This window comes from Myotis yumanensis, unplaced genomic scaffold (assembly GCF_028538775.1).
Source record: "Myotis yumanensis isolate MYYU_CA2020_CCGP unplaced genomic scaffold, mMyoYum1.0.hap1 SCAF_6, whole genome shotgun sequence".
Lineage (NCBI taxonomy): Eukaryota > Metazoa > Chordata > Mammalia > Chiroptera > Vespertilionidae > Myotis > Myotis yumanensis.
The window spans coordinates 9,699,173-9,725,197 of record NW_027223757.1 but is presented as its reverse complement, the minus strand read 5'-3'; the positions used below and the strand labels follow the sequence as shown (position 1 = coordinate 9,725,197).

General features: G+C 50.4%; 2 protein-coding genes across 2 annotated transcripts; both read right to left on the bottom strand.

Moving 5' to 3' along the window:
• LOC139012814 (UL16-binding protein 6-like) lies at window positions 1-2,632 on the bottom strand. The gene is made up of 4 exons (XM_070419078.1): window positions 2,560-2,632; window positions 1,239-1,487; window positions 752-1,015; window positions 1-116 (listed from the first exon to the last, which is right to left on the bottom strand). Exons 1-4 carry the CDS (start codon window positions 2,630-2,632, stop codon window positions 1-3), a joined length of 702 nt encoding a protein of 233 aa, XP_070275179.1.
• An 11,130-nt stretch (window positions 2,633-13,762) lies between these two features.
• Window positions 13,763-21,314, bottom strand: LOC139012813 (UL16-binding protein 1-like). The gene is made up of 5 exons (XM_070419077.1): window positions 21,186-21,314; window positions 15,133-15,354; window positions 14,301-14,561; window positions 13,875-14,001; window positions 13,763-13,790 (listed from the first exon to the last, which is right to left on the bottom strand). Exons 1-5 carry the CDS (start codon window positions 21,268-21,270, stop codon window positions 13,763-13,765), a joined length of 723 nt encoding a protein of 240 aa, XP_070275178.1. The 5' UTR covers window positions 21,271-21,314.
• Between the last annotated feature and the right edge of the window lie 4,711 nt (window positions 21,315-26,025).

Here is a 26,025-nt window from a genome sequence, read left to right as displayed (position 1 = left end):
TCAGCCTAAGATGCCAACTATGATTGCGCAGGTGAGAATCACAGGGAGGATCAAAATGATGGGGGTGTTGGTTGTTGCCTTAGACAAGTCAGTGGTGATGGCAGTGGTTGATGCAGCTGTAATGGAAACACAAGAGTGACATCCGTGCAGAACCCAGTTCTATGGAGATGCCTCTTCAGCCCATGCTGTCCCAGGTAATCCTATGATGCAGACAGTTTCTACCCTCTACGTGTGGCAGCTAAGGTGACAGATCCTGGGATTGGAGCAAAGAGAGGAGATGGGCCCTGGCCACTTGGGGTTCACACAGCTAATGGGAAGCAAGGGTTACAATAATTACTCCTGCTGGGATAGAAGAGGAGGTGCACATGAGGAAGGTGGTAGAGAATCCTCCCAGGAGCTGATCTGAGGTGGTGTTAAAGGATTTCCAGAATAGACCAGGTGAATTGAATGGAGAAGTGATGCTGAGAAGGGGCAACAGGACAAGGAAAAGGTCTGAAAACAGAATAATGCCCACAGGTTTGCAGTCAGCAAGAAATCCATGGTGAGTGGTCGAAGGTTATGTTCAGGCAGAGACATGAGGAAGTGAGAAACCAAAGGAGGGATTGCAGAGCACATTTAAAGCCCCTTTCCTCCAAAAACCTCCAGTGTGGTAGGTGGGTCACTTTTTCAAACCACACACAGTACAAATACACACACACAGTGTAAATGTCCTTTCAAGGGACCTACAACTTTATTCCCTCTGCAGAATTACCTTTTGTGCTCGGGAGACACAAAACTTCTTTAAGCCACTTCATACAGTCTCCAAGTGAGGTCCTAACAAGGAGGTTGGTCATAGCTCTGTCACGCGCCAATGTTTTCTTTAACACTCTTCCTTCAGCATGCAGCACTTTCCAGTTTCCGTTCTTTGAGTCGAAGCGGAGAGATATCTGTCCATCCAATCCAAACTCCCAGGATGCGCTGGTGAGTCCATTGGATTCCTGCTCACACATCATGCTGCTCTGCAGGGAGAGAGGACCTGTCCCCAAAACCAAGGGAAAGAGGTCAGCCTTGGGTCTTGACAGAGCCTTTGTCCCCACCTGGTGTCCAGCCCGCTGCTCCCCTCTTATCTCCTGGTCCTGCTCTGTCCTCTGTGGCTCCTGAGTCTCTTGGGTGGGACCAACTTCCAATATTTGCATAAACACAATTGATTCCTAACCCTACTACCTGTTCTACCTCTACCCTGGGTCTTATAAACTTACTGCTGGGTGCAGTAATCTCTGCTTTAATGTCAAGCAGGGTCTTCTTGAGCTCTTCCACCAGGTATTGCAGAGTGTCTCTCTGCTGATTCCAGGCCCGTGTGGCATTCACATCCAGAACACTGATGAGTTTGACCTCCTGGCTACCACAGGTATAATGAAGAAATGTGTTTCCATTGACCTGGCCTTGAATTTCACACCATTGTTGTCCATTAGGAGTGACTGTGAAGTCATAGCCCAGAGAGATAGCACCTGTGAGGAGAAAATGCAGGGGAAGGTTGGAGTTGGGATAAAAGTAACCCTTGGTGCCCCTCCCCCATTCCTGACAGCAAGTGAATCCCCCTGATGGCTGGGCAGCCCTTGTCCTGTTCAGGTCCAGACATCAGGGGCTCTGGCTTCCACTTTCTTTATTTTTCCAGAAAAGGATATATTTTTCTTCAAGTAACTGCAAGTAGGAAACCAGAGGGAGGGGCCGAGGCTGGGACAAATCATGGCTACCTCCTCCCCAGGGGAACAGGGGGAGAAGGTGGCCCTACACTCTCTGCTGTCAACACAGGCCCCCTGCTCACTCTGCTGCAGCATCCCTGGGGCTGGGGCAGTGGATTCCCAGCCTGCTTTGCCCCTGGCCCCTCCCTAAGACCATCTTGGAGGGGAGTGTGGGCAGAAGAGGAGGCAGTGAGGATGAACATTGGGTGCTGGCAGCAGCAGCAATGACAGATGTCTAAGAATGGAACATGGAACAAAAACAACACAACTGTCCAGAGGGAGTTTGTGAACAGAGGAAAGATGGAACCAGAACCTTGGGGGGTGGGGAGGAGCAGGGGGCTCGGCCGCCGGCCTGCCGTGCGCGCTCCGGGGCTGCCAGGAACCTGCGGGCTCGTGCCCGACGATCCGCCTGGCTCCGCCGCCGTTGCTACTAGCAAAAGCGGATGCCTTCTTGGAGCCGCGCCAGCCCTGGCTTTGAGTCACCATGAGTTTTGTGGAAACTTTGAAGAAGCCTTTAGGGAGTGGGGTGTAGGAGGTGGTGGTGGTGGTGGGGGGCGCGCGTCGCGGTTCGGGGTGGGGAAGGGGCTTCATCAGAAATCCCCGCAGCGCCCTCCTCGCCCCCATCCCCCATCCCCGTCCCCGTTCGCTGGAAAGAGGCGGCAGCTAAGCGGACGCCCCGAGACTGAAAGGCGCCCGCAGAGCTGATGGCCCAGGTCGGCGGGTCTGCGCCCCTCCCGGCGGGAAGGCTCCAAACCCCACCGTGGGCTCCCGGCCATCACATCCTCAGGTTCCCGTCTGAATGCCGGTCCCTCGCCCCGCATTCCACTCCCCAACTCACAGCGAGAAGCAGCCGGTTCCCAGAGTGGAAGCAAGAGGAAGAAGACGGGGCTGAGCCCCACAGGCCGCTCCATCTGCCCCCAAAGCGGGAGCGGGCACAGCCAGGACCCGAGGGTAACAGCACGCGCGGTAGCCCGGTGCCGGTATGGCGCCCGGAGTCTTGTGCCGCCTGGTTTAAACCAGGCACGAGCCCGCGCTCCCCCGCCGCGCCCCGCCCCGGCAGTATTGCGCAGGGTCGAAGTGGCTGGCGGACTACAGAGTCCACCCCAGAAGGACCAGGGGAGGCTGCGCGGGCAGCAGGGGGACCTGCGAAGGAAGGAGGCTGCTTCTCCCGCCGGGGGTGGTGGTGGTGGGGTGGTGGGGGGAGTTCTCTTTTTCTCCTGGTGCACCTGCCGAAGAACACCCCCGCGACACGGCGCCGGTTCCAGAGCACTCTGCCTGGGGATGCCACCGCCCCCTGAAGTGTGTGTGTGTGTGTGTGTGTGGGGGGGTGAGGGCAATACCTGCCCAGCAGAAGGCTGGTACTCGGAGCACGGCGGGCAGACGCCGATGGGGGTGCGGGCGTTGGTGGTGACCCCCGGGAGGGGTGGCGCACGCAAATCCAGAGGGTGTGGACCCAAAACGGAGGAAGGGCCTGGACGCGACAACACAGAGTGGACGTGGAGGTCAGGCACCGGACCTGGCCGGGCCACTGGGTAAACACCACGGGGATCCCACCGCCACAGACACAGGGCGACTCCTGTGGATCCTCCCAAGCGCACAACCTCGAAGCCTCCTCCCGCCTGGCGGACCGGGTGGACCGCCCGCCACCGTGGAGACCACAGGTGACCCTCACAGCACAGGGAAGCCTCCAGCTGTCCATCCATTCATCTGCCTAGTGCCACCCAGTCGGGGCTCGCACCCTGGACGAACGCCCCGCTCGCCCCAACTCCCAGGACTAGCCGGCTGCTCCCCTGGGAATTCGGACAGAAGGGTCGCAGGTGGAGAATCGGGCGGCCGCACCCGTCTGGGGGGAAGGCCGGCAGGGCTCCGAGCACTGCCGCTTCTGCAGCCAGGCTCCAGCACTGGGAGGTCGGAGCCCGAGTCCTTATTACCCACCGGGAGCGGAGGCCCCAGTCATCGGTGTCCAGGTGGAGTCCTTATGCAGGTGTCCAGGCTGTGGTTTTGTGTGGTGCGTTACACGCCACTCCCTCGGTCTTGACACAGTACTTGACATGACTGCCCTGGCGAACAGTGACTCCACATTGATGGTCAGAAGTGCCCCAAAGCCCACTCTGTCTGCTCTTGTTCTAAACAGTGCTTCTTGGCCGGCCACACTTGAGTCAGGGCAGGGTTTATATCAAAGCCAAACTTTCTTTTTAAAAAAATACAACTTATTCTATTATATTTCTACTTGTAGCCCCGCGCAAGAATCCAGCGCCAGTAGGTCGCTGCCGCCCTCCTGTACCTCCCCCCGCTTGCTTGTACCTCACTGGCCCCCCTCCTGCTGATCAGTGATCCAAACAGCCCTATCCATGGCCACAGGTGCTGCCAGGACAGCGGAGCGGGCATGTCAGAGTGAGATGGGGCTCAGGCCCCTTTAAGGCCAGGGGAGCCCTCCCAGGCGCCCTCATGGGGAGCCAGAGGTAAGAGTGGGGGAGGGACCCCCTAAACCAGGAGCCCAGTCAGCAATGCCCCCACCGCCCAGGGCGCAGGGACGCAGCGGGCACGGGGGCGGCTAAGTGGGACGCCAGCTTTGTCAGGAGGCCGGGGCGGGGGTGGGGGGGGGGGATGCACGTGGGGGTGGGGGGTGCTGGGAGCCGAGCCCAAAGGAAAACGGCTCCCCCTGGGCCCCCAGCGCCCGGCTGCTGTGCGGTGTAGTGAGGCGGTGCCGGCCGGGGCAGAGGGAGCGGAGCTGCCCATCCCAGAAGGAGACGCTCCGCGGGGAGGAAGCGGGTGGCCGGTCGCCGCTCCTCCTCGGAGGACCCCTGCGAGATGCCCTCCTCCTCCTCCCTCTCCCGTGTCCTGGGTGCTTTCCTCCCTGGAGCCGTGGTTTCCCGGGTCCGGGCAGCGCCCTGTTTGCTCCCCTGTGGTCCGCCCCGAGGCCTCAGGTGTGGGCGCTTCGCTGGGCTCCTCGGGCGGCTGCTTTCCCGGCCGCCCCGCCCGCTTCTCAGCGCCGTCCTCTCCCGCTGGAGGCCAAGGGCTGGCTGGATGCGCACTCACTGCTCATCTTCCTTCTCTGCGGGGCAGGCGGAGGGGCCACGCCGCCGCCGCCACAAGTAGCAAATGCGGAGGCCTCTTGGAGTCGCGCCAGAAATCACTGGGCTCGGGGTCCCAGTTAGAGGACTCTGTCTCCCCTTTGAAGGAGCCTTTAATAAGGCGGGTGGGGGGCGGGCCTCACGGCTCAGGGTGGAGGAAGGGGCTTCATCAGAAATCTCTGCAGCGCCCTCTTCGCCCGCATCCCCCATCCCCGTCCCTGTTCCCTGGAAAGAGGCGGCAGCTAAGCAGACGCCCCGAGACTGAAAGGCGCCCGCAGAGCTGATGGCCGAGGGTCGGCGGGTCTGCGCCTCTCCCGGCGGGAAGGCTCCCCAACCCCATCGTGGGCTCTCGCCCTTCACATCCTCAGGTTCCCGTCTGAATGCCGGTCCCTCGCCCCACATTCCACTCGGCAACTTACAGCCAGGAGCAGCCCGTTCCCAAAGAGGAAGCTCTAAGAGCAACAAGACCGCGCTGAGTCCCACAGACCGCTCCATGTCCACCCAAAGCGGGAGCGGGCACGGCCAGGGCCGGAGGGTAACAGCACGCGCGGGAGCCCCGTGTCGGTGTGGCGCCCGGAGTCCTGTGACGCCTCGGGTACCCAGGCACTAGGTCTCCTCCTCCCCCACCCCCCGCCGCAGCCGCGCTCCCCGCCTCCGGGCTGTGCACGGGAGTCAGTCCCGGCCCCGCCGGGGGAGGGAGTCCTCGCCCCGTCGAAGGAGTCAGTCCTGCCCCACTGCGGGAGGGAGTCAGTCCCGGAGTAGTCCGGGCCCGCGCGCCGGAGGGAGTCCGGTTCGCTCGCTGGGTCTCTAGTATCTCAATAAAAATAGAAAAAGAAAGAAAACAAATGCAGGGAATTGATCCCGACACCAGAAATGTTGCACCAGCAGGACTCTGCTTACACCTATAGCTTCACGGGGTGTCCCTGGTGGCCTTCGTGGGGCAAGGAATCCAGTTATAGCAAGAGGGGAGCACCGGCCTACCTGTGGGTCCCACGTGCTCCGCTGACAGTAAGGCTGGCTTGTCAAGGAGATCCCCCGGCATTTCCTGTCCACAGAGGGCGCCGTTCGTTTACACACAGATAGCGGAGCACGTGCTGACCAGGCAGGCTGAGCGGGTGAACATTGGAGAAGGCGCAGTATTAACTCATTCGATTTCCTGTTTGGATGAAGCATGTGTCTCAGGCAGCCGTCATTTCTATTACAGATCTCACAGATGCTTGACACAAAAATAAAACATCATTTTCACATCCGTTAGCTACTCTGTAGTATTTTCTCTTTAGGGCTGCTTCATGCTGTGCTCTCCAGCCAGGACGGGCGGAGTCAAGCCACAGCCACAGCCCATCGCGTGGGGGGGAAGGGGGAGGGGACGGAGAGGGAGCCGGCCTTCGTTCATTAGCTTTTTTTTTTTTTAAATTTCAGCTTGAAAGCTCCTTTCAGTAGTTCCTGCAAAGAAAGTCTAGTGATGAACTCCCTCAGCTTTTGTTTCTATAGGAAAGTCTTTATTCTGCTTCACATGGACAGACTGCGTATTCTGAAGGGTGACATGGACAGACTGGGTATTCTGGTTGGAAAATAGTTTCTTTCAACACTTTAATAACTCATTTCACATGTGCTGGCCTTGCGGGTTTCTGCCAGAATACCGTTGATAGCCTAGTGCGGCCTATTTTCAGATGCACACTCTCTGTCTACTGAGCTCTCCCATACCACACACAGACACTACACAGCTGCAGAGTATATATATGTGTCTGTGTGTGTGTGTGTGTGTGTGTGTGTGTGTGTGTGTGTGTGGCGTTAGCACTTGTGCTTTTGGGGTGCTCACAGACCTGATAGCAAGATTCTCGGGTGTGGTACTCCCTGCTTGTGGCAAAGTACAGTCACCAGGAGCTACATCCCTTATGTGCCTCTTTCCCAATCTCCACCCCCTCTCCCCCTGCCGCTTCCCATAGAGGTGCCCTCTTAGAACTCTGGGTGTCACTGGAGAGAAACTGATTTCTCCAGCATCATCCCACACCACTGAGGTAGCCCGGGTACTCAGTCCCCACTGCCATCCACCTCAGAGGGTCCCTGCCCCAGAGAGATCAGCAGTGTGCAGTGGGAGGAGGGAAGCTCTGGGAAGGTTTCTCTCACCCCTGCTGTGGCTGCGGCAAGAGTCCTACTTTTCTCCTCCAGTGGTGTGCTGGGGGCCCTCCCAGGGAAGCCTGGCCTTCTGCAACTCTCCCCTCCGTGAGTATCTGCACAGCCCAGCACTCGCCAGGGTGCTTCTTCCACTGCAGAGAGAGTGGTCTGGGCAGTTTCCTCACCCTGAACAGAGTTCTGGTGCCTATTACCAGACTCATAGTTGAGTGAGACTTGTCCTGGGTCCCTCAGCGTATGCTGCTAGATCTCACAGCACCCACAAAGGTACTCCCCCCCCCCACAGATAGTATCTAATTGTTCATTCCCCATAATATTTGTCCATAATGCTCTATCTCTCATCCCTCTATCTCTACCTCTACCTCTCTTTATCTGTAGTCTAGCTCTATATTTCCTATTTTTTAAAAACAGAATATGATTATATTTAATGCACAAGTTTGATACAACCAAAAAGTAAAACAGCAGAGTAAAATAGTAACAAAAAAACATGGTATATCATTTGCAATGCATGAGAAATGGTTAACATCTTTAGTTATAAACAAGCTCTTAAAATCCAGTGACACTATAATAATGCAAGGAAGCTGGAAAAATGAAATGAAAAAAGTACAACTGATGATTAAGCAGTGAGCATATATGATTTTGCTGAGCAGTGATGGAGAATGACTTCTCTGCAGTTTAAGTGAGCAGAATAAAGACAATGACACCTAATAATCTACTGCTTCAAACAGCGTTGTGCAGTTTGAAGTCTCAAACAGGGGGAGGCAGAATAAAGAGAAGGACCTAGAATGAGGGGAAAGCTAACTTTTAAGTCTATATATAAATGGAGTATTTTTAGCCAGAGTAATTCCAATTCATTGGAATTTTTTCAACAAGTTAGTTGAATAAATTCAAAAGGAATGATATAAAAACATGTTTAATGCAGAGAAAATGCATGGCCAGTGTAAGCGCCTAAACTACTTGTCTACAATGTCTGAGCAGCACCACAAGGGCGCGCACTAACTCTATTAGTAGATGATAGCGTAGGGAGTACAGTCAGTTGTACTGTGATCCTTATATATGGGGCCTGTTGGGTACTCAAAACATTGAGGGGACACTTTACTTTTGAGTATACCTGAAACTAATAAAAAGTAATATTGAATGTAATCTAATTGAAAAATAAAAAGACATTAGATGGCATGGGGGAAGGGTAAAATTAAAAGGGAAACAAAGGTACATAAAGTAATAACTACATACTTAACAAATTTCTATGTTGCCTAAAAGCTAAAAAAAAAAGGAGACTATTTTTAATGAGTACATTTTAAATCTACGCTATGATAATAAGTAAAATAGAAATATATGGGAGCCCTGGAGGAGGCCTCGCAACGGCACGTCCAGGGCTTCAGGATTAAGGTCTCCAGCTTTCCATCTCCTGGGGCCAGTCCCACAGCAACAAGGACAATAGTCAACATGCTGCTTACAGTTCTCGCCATCACCCGCTGGGTCACCTTGGACACGAGCGCTCATCCTGTCAGGCTGGCAGGGAGTGTCCATGGCCACGCCTGAGAGGCACCTCTGGGCCGCTCTGAAGCCTGGCTGGCAGGTGTTTCAGATGGTGGCAGTATATCTCCTAATGATTCTGGTTCTCAGGAGAACCCCAACTTATACATATTCAGCTGACTTAATTTCCAGGATGAGATGGCCAGGCAATGGGGCAGGATTTGGCTGGGAATTCACCTTTGCCGTCCTCATGCCAGTGTATCTGCGTCTTGGTTGACTCTCAATGCTGCCCACAGTACCTATTACCCTATATTACTCTGCCAAGGAGGATTGAGTAAGTTAGGGAATTACAGGGGTTTGAGGAACTGAGGTGATGGACTTGGCCTTGGATGGAGCTGTGCCTAGGCTGTGATTGGTGGTGCTGAAATGAAAACACAAGAGTGAAAGCCTGTGTCCAGGCACTGAATCTGAGGAGATGCCTCCTCGCTTTCTGCTGCGCCAGGTCACCCTAAAATACAGACAGTTTCTACCCCTCCACTTTGGGGCAGCTGCTGAGACAGGCCTTGGGGTGGAAAGGAGGGTGGGGCTGGAGCCTGTTTTCATGGGGCCTATACAGCTAATGGGGGGAACAAGGGTTCATATAACCAGTCAAGGGCCTGCATTGTGCGTAGTTTGTTATATTCCTGCTCAAGAAGGTCCAATTGTCCACGCTGGCTCTGAACATGTGTTTGATCATGTTGTCGTTCTCTTTCAAGGGAAACCTGTTTCTCCAAGACAGATGTCCTTTCCATTTCTGCATCCTTTATCATATTACACATGCATTCTAATTGCTTTTCTAAAAGATCGCATTTACTTCCTGCAGCTAACAACTGACATGTCAGTTCTGATTGTGCTTTGATTCCTCATTTTTTGAATTCTCCCTTTCTTGTATCTGTTCATCCAATACTTTTTTATATTCAATTGTTTCTCTAGAAAAGGTTTTCACACTTTCTTTTACCTGAATTCTTTCAAGTTCTAAGTGTTAAGTCTTTTTCTTGAAGATTCTTCAGAGCAGAAAATATGGCTTTGCTGTTGCTTACTGGATAGGCAAGTGTAGGCTTATTTGGGGAGCGTTGTAGGTCATGATTAAGGAAAGGCTTATCTGGTGGATACACCACATATGAAGATGAGGAATGGCGAAGCATACCTCCATTAGACCTTGATGGTTCAGCTAAGATGTTTGAGAACTGAGACCCAGAAGTCGTAGAGACCCATGCCGCCGCCATCTTCCTGCCTGCCCAGCGGACCACCGCAACCCTGGTCGGATTCTTGTGCTGTCCTTCCAGATCGGAGAGCCACCCGCTATGGGCAACCCTTAGCCAAGTCCCAAATGGAAGGGGTTCCCGTGCTTGAGGTGGATAAGGAAGCCTCTGCCTGGCAGGAAACCACATATCCCCGGATGTGTCCTCTTTGTCCACTAGGCCAATACTCAGCATCCATCAGTCTATAACCAACACTGGGACATGCCAGGCCAGCTAGGGGAAGAAAAGGTCTAGATGTCAGAGGACTGGCAGAAACATGCCAGGGTTCTGCAGGGAGAAGGCAGAGTGTGTAGGGTCTGATCCTGAGAAAGCTGAGGAAGAGAGAACCCAATGTTGGAGAAGGGAGAGTTAACAATGATGGGTCAATGAGTTTAGCATGGCTCCCGGAGGTGGAGCTAATCTTCTAGTAGGATGGGTCTTTAAGTTTGAAAACAAGGGTTGAACACACGACATGGAATAGAAAATCCAGAACTTATGATACAGGTTGGACCAGGTGTGTGATTGACATCATCCCTGGGCATTGAAAGCATCATCATGGCTCCCCTGTTGTTGAAGTGGTGCATGGGGACAAGGGCAGGCAATGAATATAAATCTGTCCAGGTCCTTCTCATAGAGGTATCACTGCATCCACAGATCCAACAATGATCACTTTACATTCCCCATATATTTTTTTTTTGCTTCTTTTTTAAAAAAATATATTTTATTGATTTTTTACAGAGAGGAAGGGAAAGGGAGCTGCCTCTTGCACGCCCCCTACTGGGGATGTTCCCGCAACCCAGGTCCATGCCCTTGACCAGAATCGAACCTGGGACCCTTCAGCCAAACCGGTTAAGGCACATTCCCCATATTTGTACCAAGAATGGAGGAATCTTTGTAGTTAGTGAATTTTCTATGGGGAGAGGGCTACCACAGTGGGGACGTACAAGAACTTCCTTCTCATTTTGTCGTCCCTCTTTCCCAAGGATAATGTTAAAGCAGTATTGTATCCTGCACGAAATGACAGAGATTAGTAGCAGCCTTTACCTAAAAGGATGCGGGTGCATGATCCCTACCCCATCTCCCTTTGATAGCAACCTGGTCTGAGACTTCTGTGAATGCGTGTCTATTACATATTCCAGGCCTAAGTCTGTTGCAACTACTCAGCTCTGCTGTTGCACCAAAGCAGCCATACATTTGTTTGGGACACCCAGGATATTCTGAACCCTTTGTCTGTGAAGAAATAAAAAATATTTGAGAAGTAGGAATGTTTCTGCTGAGAAGACTTACTTTTAGCTGAAGGAGGCGAGTCAGGGGGAGAGATCACAGGAAAGTCGCTGTGTTGGGTGGGGGATTTGGAGAAATCATAAGGTTCTCATTGGTTAAGTCCCAGAACATTTGTTTGCATCCAGAGCATCAGGGTAATGTTTGAGACCAATACAAGATGCCTGCTAACCGAAGAGTGACACTTACATTCTCTGTTTCCACAAGACGTTCTAGCAGAATTACTGGTAATATTTACCTCATAACATGGAGGAACAGTGAGATGCTATGTATTCTCTACTGGGTTATAAAACAAATCTCCATATCTCAAACAATTAAAAATGGAACTGCCATATGACCCAGCGATTCCACTTCTGGGAATATATCCTAAGAAACCCGAAACAGTCGTAACCGGTTTGGCTCAGTGGATAGAGCATTGGCCTGCGGACTGAAAGGTCCCAGGTTCGATTCCGGTCAAGGGCATGTACCTTGGTTGCGGGCACATCCCCAGTAGGGGGTGTGAAGGAGGCAGCTGATTGATGTTTCTCTCTCATCGATGTTTCTAACTCTCTATCCCTCTCCCTTCCTCTCTGTAAAAAAAAAAAAAAAAAAAAAAAAAAATTAATAAAATACATTAAAAAAAAAATAAACCCAAAACACTGATTGGAAAGAATATATTCACTCCTATGTTCATTGTGGCATTATTTACAACAGCCAAGATTTGAAAGAGACCCAGTGCCCATCAATAGATGAGTGGATAAAGCAGCTCTGGTACATTTAAACAATGGAATACTACTTGGCTGTAAAAAAGGTAGGAAATCTTACCTTTTGTGACAGTGGATGGACCTGGATAATATTATGCTGAGTGAAATAAGGCAGTCAGAGAAAGACAAATACCATATGATCATACTTATAGGTGGAATCTAAAGAATAAAATAAGCTAAAAAAATAGAAACAGACTCATAGATACAGAGAACAGACAGACAGCTGTTAGAGGGGCGGGGAGCTGGGTGAAAATAGTCCAGGATTAAGCAAACCCCACAAACTCATAGACAGACAACAATGTGGTGATTATAGAGGTAAAGGGGCTGGGGAGGTAGACCAGGGTAAAGGAGATAAATGGTGATGGGAGGAGACTTGACTTGGGGTGATGAACCTACAATACAGTGCACAGATGATGTATCATAGAATTGAAACCTATATAATTTTATTAACCTGCCATGCCAATAAATTAAAAATAAAGTTTTTTTTAAATAAAATGAAATGAATAGCATATCTAATACTTGCAACAATAAAGATTAAAAATAACAAAGATAAATTAATTTTTAAAAAACAGAACAGCAGGTCATCCAGAGGCAGCCAAGCAAAGATAGAGTCGCTGAGATGGTCCACACCACCAGGGCCTCCTTGGTCGCATCGGCAGCCTGCAGAAAAGGGCGAGTGTTGGTCCCAGCGGCTAAGGAAATCCTGGGTCAGTTCTCCTGGGGTTACAGCACCCCAATCACTCCCCATCTCCAGCCCTGCCCTCACCAGAGTCACATCTTCCCTGAAACTGCCACCCCTGCCCTGGGACCAGCAGCCTGTACCAAGCTCTGACCACTCTTTTTGCACATCACAGGGTTACCCCAGCCCTGCTACAGATGTTTTGGGTTAATGAGTCATTCTGCTCCCTTCACTCAAGTCTGATTCTCCTGGGGGTGGGAGGCTGTAAAGGACCTGGTGGGAGCTCTGATGGACAGGAAGGCCCATCCTGACACCTGGCAGCTTGGGGAGGGATGCAGTCAAATATCCTTCTTTTCCCTTCTCTCCCAACCTCTTACCTAGCAGCACATGGAGCTCTCAGTATGAAGGTCCCTGCCCTGCCCCATCCATTCGTGATCAGCCCCACCTATGTCCTGAGTCACCTCTGCCCTGGGCCACTCAGTGGCTCAGGATCTGGAGTATGGAGGAGGCTGACTGCCAGGTGACTGCACCAGGGCTCAGCCAGGAATTCCAGGGGTTCACTGAGAACTGGCCTCCTTCTAACCTTACTCTTGCCTCCCAACACTGTCCTTACTGTTTGCCTCCCTCCTTTCTGGACCGTTCAAAACTACTTCCTGTGAACTTCAGCTTTTTGAGTTGGGTTTGCAAGGCCTTCCAACACTCTTCCTGGGATTAGATCCAGCCCCCTGGATATTCTCCTTCCCTGGACATATCACATGGAGCCAGCATACTACTCTCACCCGAATGTGAGTACTGCCCATGTCCTCTGTGCCTGCTGTCTCCACTCCACCCACATTGGGACCCCAAACTTTCTCCCAAACAGAGAATTTGAGTCAGAACTGAAATCCCTAAACTCCTTCAGCATCTAGAGGCCTTAAGCCTTGGTGTGAACCTTTCCTTTTCCCACTGGCATCAACAGTGAGGAGACAGCAGAACTCAGGGCTGAGCTAGTGCAACTTATTGCTGTTCAGTGATAACATGTGTTAGTCTCCTGGTCTAATTTCCAGGAGGAGAAGTTTCAGTGAGGCAGGATCAGGGGTCAGGTTGGGAATTCACTTCCCTCACCCCTGGCCATCTGCTTTTCACTTCCCACTCAATCCTGCCCTCAGCACCCGTTAGTATAAGGCCCCAGCAGAGGATACCTACTATGATCGAGCTGGTGAGGATCACAGGGAGGATCGAAATGATGGGCGTGCTGGTTGTGGCCTTGGACGGAACTGTGGCTGCGGCAATGGTGGATGGAGCTGTAATGGAAACACAGAGTGACATCCTGTGCAGAACCCAAGTCTGAGGTGCTGTCCCAGGCAATCCTGCAAAGCAAACAGTTTCTACCCCTCTACATGTGGCGGCCAATGTGACAGACACTGGGGTTGGAACAAAGAGAGGAGATGGGCCCTATCCCCTTGAAGCTCATACAGCTAATGGGGGAAGCAAGGGTTACAATATACCCAGTCACTCCTGCTGCGACACAAGGTGATTGAGGAAGGTGATTGAGAAGTCCTCTCAGGAGCTGATTTGAGGTGGTTTTGAAGGATTCCAAAAGTAGACCAGTTGAGATGAAGAAGGAAAGTAATGCTACAAAGAGGAAACAGTACAAGGAAGAAGTTCTAAAGCCCAATGATGCCCTTGGGGTCAGCAAGAAATCCACAGTGAGTGGTCTAGGGTTGTGTGCAGGAGGTGACAAGGGAAAGGAGGGATTGCAGAACATACCAATGACTGTTAGACTCCAAAAAAAACCCCCCAAACCTCTCGGTTGGATCACTTTTTCAAACCACACACAACATACAGACACACACACACGACGTCAATGTAATTTCAAGAGACCTACAACGTCATCCCCTCTGCACAGTTACCTTTTGTGCTCACAACTTCACCTTGGGCTCTGGAAACTTGTTGAAGCCAGTCTATACAATCTTGAGTAGCGATACTAACAAGGTCACCAGTCATAGCTCTGTCACTGGCCAATGTCTCGTTTAATGGTTCCCCTTCAGGTCGCAACACTGTCCAGCTTTTGTTCTCCACGTTAAAGAGGAGAGATTTATGTCCATCAAAGCCAAACTCCCAGGATGCACTGTTGTGTCCATTGGATTCCTGCTTACACATCATGGTGCCCTGCAGGGAGAAAGAATCTATCCCTACCACCATGGGAAAGAGGTCAGCTTTGGGTCTTGATACATCCTTTGCTACCACCTTGTGTCCAGCCCTCTCTCCCCTCCTATCTCCTAGTCTTGCTCTGTCTTCTGTGTCCTATCCTGGCTGCTGGGCCTCTTAGGTGGAACCAACTTCCAATCTATATATATAAAAGCCTAAGCGACTAGTACGACCAAATGACCAGAACGACCAGTCAACCAGTTGCTATGACATGCACTGACCACCACGGGGCAGATGCTCAATGCATGATCTGCCCCCTTGTGGTCAGTGCACCCCCCACAGCCAACCTCCCATGGCCAGCAAACCTCCTGCAGTCCCTCCCCCTATCCCTCCTCTCATCTGATAGGCTCTGGCTGGCAACTGGAAGGCTCCAGCCAGCCCAGCCCTGATCAGGACTGGGTGAAATGGCCCCGATAGTCCCTAATCACCAGCCAGGCCTAGAGACCCCACCCATGCACAACTTTTGTGTACTGGGCCTCTAGTATTTACATAAATGCAATTGTTCCCTAACCCTACAACAATGTTCTACTCCTACCATGGGACTTGCAAACTTACCAATGATTTTAATAATTCCTGGTTTAATGTCAAGCAGGTTCTTTTTGAGCTCTTCCATCAGGCCTTTTAGAGTTTTAGTCTGTCTCTCCCAGACCTCTGTGGCATTCTTTTGGCTATTACAGTTATAATCAAGAAATTCATTTCCATTGATCTGGCCTTGAATCTTACACCATGGTTGTCCATCGGGAGTAATGGTGATTTTATAGCTGAGAGAGATAGCACCTGTGAGGGAAAAATGCAAGTGAAGGTTGGGGTTGGAAGAAAAGTGCCCACAAGTGCCTCTCCCCCATCTCTTGACAGCAAGTGCATCCCTCTGATGGGCTGGGCTGGGCTGGCAGAGCAAGAACTGACTCTGCCAGGCCCTCTAATCACCAGGTGAAGGCCAGTGACCGTCCCTTGCTTGAGGAGGCCCTGGAGGCCACCGCCTGGCAGGAGACCACACAATCCCCGGTATGTCCTTTCTATCCTCCGGGCCAATAACCAGCATCAGTGAGCCTATAACAGTCCAGGGATGTACCAGGTTTCATAGGGGAGAAAAAGGTCTTGGTGCCAGAGGATTGTGGGGAGATGTTTGAGTGTGCAGGGGGCTGCTCCTGAGGAAACTGGATGATAGTGGGGACAGAATGAGATGGGAACCCAATGTTGAAGAGGGGGAGTTGATAACTATAGGTCACAGGATTTAGCACAGCCTTGGGAGAGGGTGCTTACCTGCTACTAGGATAGGTACTAGGAGTTTGAGGAAATGGATGGCTACACTGTGTGAAAGAGAATATCAGGAGCCTCCAACACAGATAGTAGAGGGAGGGATTAAAAGACTCAGAGAAATGCATAGACTCAGAATGGACATAGTATGAAAAGTCAGAACAACCAGAAAATGTCCATCAACTCTGCTCAAGGGAAGGCATGAAGGATTCTTTATCGAACTTATTATGAATGCTTGATGATGCTGGGGTTCAAGTGTGTCACTTTGGCATATTGATCATTTTGAATTAAAGTTATTTAAGAAACAGTTGGTGCAAGAAGGATACTCTGACAGTCCTTTGTCCCACTGAAAGCAGGCAATAAATCTCCTATGTGAAATGTACTTTCCCTATACCAGGAGGCAGAGAGACATTCTTAGCACCAGAGATAGGGAATTTAGGGCCAAGAAGGCTGTATAACATAACCTTCTTGCTTCATTGCTACTTTACTAATCCAAGCCAAAATGCCTTTGTTAATTCTTCACAAATTTATGATTTCTTTGTTTAAAAGCATAAAATCTGCTTACTGTGGTTACTTCCGAGAGTTTCCTATTTCTATGATCTCCTGTACATACCATATTAAAATTTGATTTTTACATGTTAATATGTCTCACGTTAATTTAAGTGTTAGACCAGCCAGAAGAACCTAGGTGGGTGGAGGAAAAATTCCTCCTCCCCAACAGTAGAAGGGCAACACCATTGTCAGGAGTGTCAGTGCTGGCTGTCTCTGATGCCAAGAATTATCAAGTGGAGGTAGTATTTCAGAAATGGGCTCCCAATGGTAATGGAGATGAAAATCCTGATAGAATAAAACAGTGTCTTATCCTGGACAAAATGATGGGATTAGATATAGGAGCTCAACTGTCACAAGCAAGCAGAGTGCCATTATTGAAATGATCAGAAAGGTTCCTTTGGCTCATGGAACAGAGTGATCCTAGAGACAAAATACATAAACAGCCAGCCCAGAGAGTGCTGGACGTAAGTAATAAAATCAAAGACAAAACACAAGGGTAAATACTTGGGAGGCTAAAAGCAGCCTCCCAGAAAGAGGCTGGCTCTTTTGCCAGTTTTGAGAACTGAGCCACTTCTGAGACCCATTACTAGAAGGAGAGGCCCGGTTCCCATGAGGAGGGACCCTTCAAGCTGACAGCAAGTGCCAAATGGTCATTGACTTGGCTAAATGTACACCAGGAAACAGAAACCACCTACATACCTACATTCATATTGGAGCTAGTGTGTGAGACATTCCCAGAGATGAGAGGTATCATCATGGGCCCTGCTACTAAAGTGGTGCATGGTGTGGGGGCCCCGGTAATGAACAGACACCTGCCCCAGGTCCTGCTCACAGTGCTATCATTTAATCCAGCCACCCACACACTGGTCATTTCGCATTCCCCAGGTTTATAACAAGAATAGGAAATTATTGTAGTTAGTGAATTTCTTGTAGGTTGAGTGCCACACAGTAGGGGAATTCAAGTGCAACCTTCTAAAACTGTGATTTCTTTTCCCTAATAGATTGTTAAAATAATATTTTATCCTGGACAAAATGATAGAGAAGAGTGCCAATCTTAAAACCTCTCTAAGATTGCAGGGATATGATCATTTTTTCCTCCTATTTAATTGCCAGCTGCTATGGGTTGACTCAGCGAGATAGACTACCAACTCAGAATTTAAATTTAAGAGCCTTTTTAAGCTGGCCAGCTGACTACAGTTACAGCACCCTGCCGAAGCAGAGGCTGAACTGCAGTGCCTACTACAGGAGTTACATTTTACTATTAAATATTGTGGAGGCCCAGAGAAAAATGTGTCTTTCAAATTTTGGGCCCCCCAATATGGAGGAAACTCTCTTTATACTTTTTCCAGTCCTTTGTTTCCCAAATTTGGAATGAGACTTCCGGGCCTTCTGAGAAAGAAGGCCTGCATGCTGGGAAGGGGCCATGAGACCATATCTCAAGGCCTGGCCTGATGTCATTACCTTCCTATCTATGTGTTTTAGGAACAGACAGCACAGCATGACCCGTCTGGCCAAAGCGCCAGATATGCAGCCCAGCACACCAGCCTGGTCCAAAAAACTTTCAATAAATGAGTATCCAGTAAGTATTTCAGGCTTTGCAGATGATATATCTCAGTTGCAACTACTCAGCACTGCTGTTGTAACATGAAAGAAGTCATAGACAATACGTGAATGTGAATGGACCTTGTTCTTGAGACCCAGCAGACCAAGGATACCAGAAATATCTGTAGTAGCACAAGGTGCTATAGGGCCTTCATGGCATTTCTACTGGAGAATCACAACTCAGATCCCTAGTGTTCAGAAGCAAGGCCATGTCACTTGCAGCAGGGAATCCACATCACTTAAAGCAGTGGTTCTCAACCTTCTGGCCCTTTAAATACAGTTCCTCATGTTGTGACCCAACCATAAAATTATTTTCGTTGCTACTTCATAACTGTAATGTTGCGACTGTTATGAATCGTAATGTAAATATCTGATATGCAGGATGGTCTTAGGCGACCCCTGTGAAAGGGTCGTTCGACCGCCAAAGGGGTCTCGACCCACAGGTTGAGAACCGCTGACTTGAAGTATTTCAGGCTTTACAGATGATAGAGCACTTAAAGAGGCTGTGGTATAGCACCAGGCTGGTAGAGATGAGGCCTCTGGCTATGGACTATTAGAGTTTCCCATCGTGAGTGTCACTAAGTCAAATAAACTTAGTGGTCACAAGACAGAAATGATTCTTCAGGCACTGAGATGAGCAGGGTCACAGGGAATGATGAGATGCTGATCTTGACACCAGAAATGTTGCACCTGCAGAGCCCTAAGCTCACACCTATACTTCATGCAGCGTCTCTCACAGTCTCCTTGGATCAAGGAATCCAGTCTACAGAAAGGAGGGGAGTAAAGGCCCCCAGCTGTGGGACCCACATCCTCTCACATTCACTCCACCCAGGAGCCACAGGCAAAATAGGGCATGTTTCTGGCTCTTCAACACACCCTGCAGGAACCCTAGGGGATGATTTTCTAACAGACATGACATCCATATGTGGGACGCCCTAAATGTGGGGCCAGGAAACTATGACAGTATCCAAATGTGGTTCCCCATTCACTTGCATGTTGTGCTTTCCCTCTGCAAACTCGAAGGTGCCTATTGTATACAGAGACAGATAGTAAGTGGCCTGACATTCATGATCGCTCTTTGTAGAAAAAGTTTGCGGGAAGGCAGATCCAAGATGGTGGCAAAGTAGGTGGAAGTTACACTCACCTCCTCCCAGGACCAAACTAGAAGTACAACAAAAATATAGAACAATTAACCTGAATAACCAACAGAGGACTAGCTGATCAGTAGCCTTATATCAAGGATTTTCAGAAGATGTAACGTTGAAACTGGCAGGGAGGGGGGAGATGTAAAAAGGGCTGAGTACTTGAAGTATCCAGGGCTGACACTTTGTAAAGTATGAGTTGCCTAACCACTAAGCAATACACCTAGAACTAGTACTAAATAATACTGAATGTAAATGGTAATTGAATAAAAAACAAACAACAAAAGTTACAATGAATGGCAGTATAACTCAAAACAAATGGAAGATTTTTTTCAAAAAAAAAAAAGAGCCCGGCTGGCGTGGCTCAGTGGTTGAGCCTCTACCTATGAATGGGGAGGTCAAGGTTCCAGTCCTGGTCAGGGCCCGTGCCTGGGTTGTGGGCTTGATCCCCAGGGTGGGGCGTGCAGGAGGCAGCCAATCAATGACTCTCTCTGATCATTGATTTATCTCTCTCTCTTTCTTCCTCTCTGAAATCAATAACACACACACACACACACACACACACATAAAATTAAAATATTTTTAAAAAGGACATGAAAAGGTTTGCAGACACCTGTCTCCGTGTATGACCTCTATATGTTTCTGCCTCCCCAGTAGCTAGAAAATATGGGTCTGGGACCTTAGGGTAGAGGGAGAGTGCCCTTTTTACCACCATTCTCAGGGGTCTACTTTGCAAAAAGTATAGAAAAACAAAAAAGCAAAACTGGAATTGTGTTCTTTTGCAGTTCTGAAGGCTAGAATTAGACATCACGGTGTCAGGAGAGCCATCTCTCTCTCCTAGCTTTGGATGCCTCCTGCCCCCGCCTCCCCCGCTCCGGTTCTGTGGGCCCGGTGCAGAGGCTTCTGCTGGGGGTGTCCTCAGGTGAGGGAGATCAGGTGACACCGGTGGAGGGAGGGTCACTTCAGAATGGGAAGGTGTTGCAGGCACTGGTTCTTAGGACGCCAGCAAACTGAGTTTAAAAACTGAGCTGTGGTGAGGAGCAGCGGTGACTCATTAGGGAAGTGAGCGTGTGTGTCCGACTTCAGGTTGAAGGGGTGGGTGGCTGGTAGAGGAGCTTAGAAGTTCAAGAGCAGTTTTCCCGGGGAAAGTCATGTGAGCAGAAGAGGAGCCCGCAGCTGTCCTTGGGTTACTAACGTGAGAGATGGCCCCTGTCCTGTCCACGCCCCACGTCCCACAGGCCAGGGCCTCGGGCTCCCACTTCCCGGGAAGCTTCCAGTGCTGCAAGGTGGCGGGGTGAGGGGAGGGGAGGGTGAGGGGAGGGGAGGGGAGGCGCGCTAGCGAGGTGAGGGGAGGGGAGGGGAGGGGAGAGGGGGAGGGGAGGGGGAGGAGAGGGGAGGCGCGCTAGCGAGGTGAGGGGGAGGGGAGGGGAGGGGAGGGGAGGCGCGCTAGCGAGGGGAGAGGGGAGGGGGGAGGGGAGGGGAGGGGGAGGGGAGGCGCGCTAGCGAGGGGAGGAGGGGAGAGGAGGGGAGGGGGGAGGGGAGGGGAGAGGGGGAGGGGAGGGGAGGGGAGGCGCGCTGGGGAGGGGGGAGGGGAGGGGAGGCACGCTAGCGAGGGGAGTGGGGGAGGGGAGGGGAGGGGGAGGGGAGGCGCGCTAGCGAGGGGAGTGGGGGAGGGGAGGGGAGGAGGAGGGGAGGCGCGCTAGCGAGGGGAGTGGGGGAGGGGAGGGGAGGAGGAGGGGGCGCGGTAGCGGGGCCCGCGGGTCGGGGAGGAGGCCTTTACCGAGGAGCCAGCTACCAAGCCCCCCGCTCGTTTCAGTCCCTCTTCTCGCCTGGAAGGGGTCTGACCACCCGCTGTGCAGACCGGGCAGCCGCGGGGACGATAGAGGAGGGGTCGGCTGTGTCGCGGCGCCGCCCGGCCACAGGGTTCCCGAGCCCCTCAAGGGCATCCCCACTGGTTCCCCCACTCCGGCTCGCAGGTTAACGCTTGTCCCTTTCCCAAACGCAGATTGATTTCATCCCCGGACTCCCCGGACTCCCCGAACTCCCCGAACTCACGGAGAGGCGCAGCCCAGGCGCAGTGCTGTGGCAGAATCCAGAGCAAGAAGACGGGGCTGAGCGTGGTCCCCACAGTCCCCACCATCGCGGCCAGAAGCCCAGAGGCGATCCCACGGGTAGTGCAGGGCAACCTGGTCGGAGCGCGAACTGGAGAATGAATGTGTATAGTTTGTCTAAGAGAAATTGAGACATTCACACCCAGCTGGCTCCGCCCACCTATTACGTAGGGCCATAATTCAGTAATATTTCACTGCGCCCCAACCAGGCCCTCCTCACCATAACTTTTGCCCTTTACAGTCCCAATTCCAGAATCACTACTCTTGCGCTCAAAAGGCACAAACTTCCAGATAGAAACTAAACAAGTCATGGGATGCAATGCAGAGCTGGGTGACCGACCGTAATTAATAACACTCTGCATATTGAAGGCTTTTTAGAGGAGTAAATCTAACACTTCTCATCACTAGAAAAAAATTGTAACTTTGTGTAGAGGGAGAGTGCCCTCTACAGGTAGAGCCATCTCTCTCTTCTAGCTTTTGATGCTTCCTGCCCCGCCCCCTCCCCCGCTCCGGGTTCTGTGGGTCCGGTGCAGAGGCTTCTGCTGGGAGTGTCCTCTAGTGAGGGAGATAAGGTGACACTGGTGGAGGGAGGGCCACTTTAGAATGGGAAATGGGAAGGTGTTGCAGGCACTGGTTCTTAGGACGCCAGCAAACTGAGTTTAAAAAAATGTGAGCTGTGGTGAGGAGCAGCGGTGACTCATTAGGGAAGTGAGCCTGTCGGACTTCAGTTTGCAGGGGGCGGGGCGGGGTAGCTGGCTCCTTGGTAAAGACCTCCTCCCTTTCGATGCAGAGAGTGTTATTAATTACGGTCGGGGAAGAGGCCGTTACCAAGGAGCCAGATCTACTCCTCTACTCCTCTTCTGCTCATTTGACTTTCCCCGGGAAAACTGCTCTTGAACTTGTAAGCTCCTCTACCAGCCACCCACGGCTTAGATCTACTCCTCTAAAACTGTCATTTTCCACCTCTAACTGTGGTGATATTTTCACAATATATACAAATATCACATTATTATGTTGTACATCTGAAACTAATATAATGTTATATGTTAGTTATGTGTCAATACAAATAAAAAAACAGCCCTAACCGGTTTTGCTCAGTGGATAGAGCGCTGGCCTGGGGACTGAAGGGTCCCAGGTTTGATGCTGGTCAAGGGCATGTACCTTGGTTGCAGGCACATCCCCAGTAGGGGGTGTGCAGGAGGCAGCTGATCAATGTTTCTAACTCTCTATCCTTCTCCCTTCCTCTCTGTAAAAAATCAATAACATATGTTTTTTAAAAAAATAGAAAAACAAAATTGGAATTGTGTTCTCTCGCCGTCCTGAAGGCTAGCATTAGAGAGCAAGGTGTCGGCAGAGCCCTCGCTCTCCTGGCTTTTGGTTGTTCCTGGCAGAGCTTGGCTGACAGCTGCTAAGGCCAATGTCTGCCTTGTTGTCGCAGGGCCTTCTGCTCTGTGTCTGTGTTTCCCCATGGCGTTTCCCTGTCTGCCACTGTGTCTGTTCCTGCAAGGACAGCAGCCATATTGAATTATCATTCACTTGGTGCAACTACTGTGGAAAACAGTGTGGCGTTTCCTCAAAAATTTAAAAATGGAACTGCCAATTGACCCAGTGATCCCACTTCTAGGAATATATCCTAAGAAGCCTGAAACACCAATTAGAAATAATATATGCACCCCTATGTTCATAACAGCCCAATTTACAATAGCTAAGGTCTGGAAACAGCCCAAGTACCCATTGGTAGTTGAATGGATTAAAAAACTGTGGTACATGTACACAATGGAATACTATGGAGCTCTAAAAAAGAAGAATCCCTCACCGTTTGCGACAGCATGGAGGAACCTGGAGAGTATTATGCTAAATGAAATAAGTCAGTCTGAGAAAGACAATTATCATATGATCTCACTCATATGTGGAATCTAATGAACAAAACAAACTGATGAACAAAATATATCCAGAGACATTGAACATGCAACAGAGTGACATATTTCAGAGGAGGGAGGCAGGAGGAGATTAACCAAAGAACTTATATGCATATATGCATAGCCCATGGACAGATAATAGTACAGGGAAGGCCTGGGGAGGGAGTGCAGGTGGGGTGGAGGTGGTCAATGGGGGGAAAAGGGGACATCTGTAATGCTTTCAACAATAAAGATAAATTAAGAAAAAATTAAGTCCATGAAGATAGTGAAACAAAAAAAGAATTAGCATTCACCCTGATGACCTTATTTTAACTTGATTACATCTACAAAGATCTTGTTTCTAGATACGGTGACATTCACAAGTACCAGGAGTTAGGACTTTCACATTTCTTTTTTGGGGGGACACAAGTCAACCCATAATAGAAGGCATGTAACTGTCATTTTCCACCTCTCAAAAGAATAATTTCTTCTTTTTATTTTTCCTTTCTGAAAATCACTTTTCCTGAGTTATAAAACATTACTAGTATATTAGTTTCTTGTGTATAAGATTTCTTTTTTTTTTTTTAATATATTTTATTAATTTTTCACAGAGAGGAAGGGAGAGGGATAGAGAGTTAGAAACATTGGTCAGCTGCCTCCTGCACACCTCCCACTGGGGATGTGCCCACAACCAAGGTACATGCCCTTGGCCGGAATCGAACCTGGGACCTTTCAGTCTGCAGGCCGAGGCTCTATCCACTGAGCCAAACCGGCTAGGGCGTGTATAAGATTTCATATTTATTAACTAAGACACCCTGTGCATTACATCCCCTGACATTTATTTTATATTTTAAAGTTTGTACCTTTTGTCCACAAGAAGAAATGATTATTTTATTAAAATTTGTTTTTCAATGGGAGTGACAGGCAATATTATATTAGTTCCAGGTATACAACATAACGATTAGACATTTATATACAGTAAGAAGTGATCCATTTCTTTCCTGTGAGTGGTAAAGACGATTCAACTGTTCACTTTGTTTGGAACACTTTCTCAAACTTCTTGTACTTTTTTCTGAATCAAGGGAAATGGGCTAGTAGTCATGGTCTCGGGAACCGCCACCGGAGCAAGGCAAGCATGGATTCCATGTCTGTCAGTTTGAAGATAATGCAAAGGCAGTGCCAGCACAGGTCCTCATTTAATTCTCTGTGCAGCACACCTGGTCGGCCAAAGGATGTCTGAGACCTGGGCAAGGTGGCTGCTGGCAAAGATGGTGTGGACTAGGTGTCTGTTAAAGATGTGATGGTCACATTCTCAGGAGACCATCCCATCATTGGCCGCACAGTGGTGGTCCATGAAAAACGAGGTGACTTGGGCAAAGGTGGAAATGGTGAGAGTAAAAAGAAGGGGAGGGGGAATGCCGGGCATCGTTTGTCTTGTGGTGTGATTGGGCTCGCTCAGTGAACCTTCCCTAGGACGAGGTATGAGCCCTAGTAACTCCCCTGTTATCTTGTTAGTTGTAGAAATTTAACTTGACAAAGAGTAAACACTGTAACCTTTAATAAGCCCAGTACCCCTCTGACACCAAACATACTTATTACAATATTATTGACTATGGTCCCCATGCTCGACTTTACATGCCTGTGCCTATTTTTATAACTGGCAGTTTGTACTTCTCAATCCCTTTTATCCTTAGCCCACCCTCCAACTCTGCCCACTGGCGACCATCAGTGCGTCCTCTGTATCTGTGAGTCTGTCTTGTGGATTTACTTTGTGTTGGTAGTTTCCACATGCAGGTGAAGCGATATGCTATTTGTCTTTCTGTCTGACATTTCATTTAGCAAAACACTCCCCAGGCCCATCCGTGTTGTGGCAAATGGCAAGATAAGAAGGAATGATTCTGAAAGTGGAAATGGAGGTGGGAAAAGATAGGAAGGCCAGGACACAGGGTGAAGGGCTGAAAGGAAGGAAGGAAGGCCTAGTTTGAGATATCATAGGATGATATAACAGATGTAACAGGTACTTCCTCCCCTCCTCCTCCGCCTTCCCCTGGCCCTGCCCAGGAGCCTCGCTGAAACCTTGTCTCCTCCCAATGCCCCACTAAACCCTCTGCTACTGGGAACCAGGAACTGTAGGAAATGGTACTTAACTTCAGTTCTGGGTTAACCAACCAGATTCCCTGGGCAGAGCGCGCAGTGGGGCGGTGGTGGGGAGAGGGGAGGGAGGAGATGGGTGGCTGTGTGCTTAAGACGGGCCCAGGGACTGGGGTTTGAGAACTTTCCTGTGCCGCCGCCCCCTCCTTAGGCCTCTTCGCAGGCTCCTTTCTGCCTGGAGAGTCCAGGGCTGCCTGTCCCCTTCCAGGCAAAAAGAGGAACCGGAAAGAAGGGGAGAGGGAGTGGGGGTGGTTGTTGGCTGCAAAAGTAATCCTGGCAAATGGGCGGTTGGGGAGAGGGGTGTGGGGGGATGGAGGGAGGGCTCGGCAGGAAATTATGTTGAAGGACTGTGTTTCTGGCCCAGTCCACAGAGAGCTTCTCAGGACCTGGGAGCCCGGGAACCCCTGGCTTCAGGACAAGGGTGTTTCCTCGGGGTAGCTGCCCACAGACAACCGCATGGCCGCACTTCACTCACAGGACTTCCCACACAAACCTTCCGTCTATCGCTATCCACTGGAGTGCTTTGCCAGCTGCTCATCAAGGAACCTGCCGCCCCAAGTGCTCACTTCACAGGACACCTCTCAGCCACTTCCCCCAGGAGCGGTTTTACTACTCAGCTTAGCGGGTTTATTACCCAGATATTCAGTCCCAAGCAACCAGTGCCTCCAGTGCCTTCCCATCTGCGAAGTGACCCTAACCCCTTCCTCCACCAAGTGGCACTTTACCCCTGTTGCC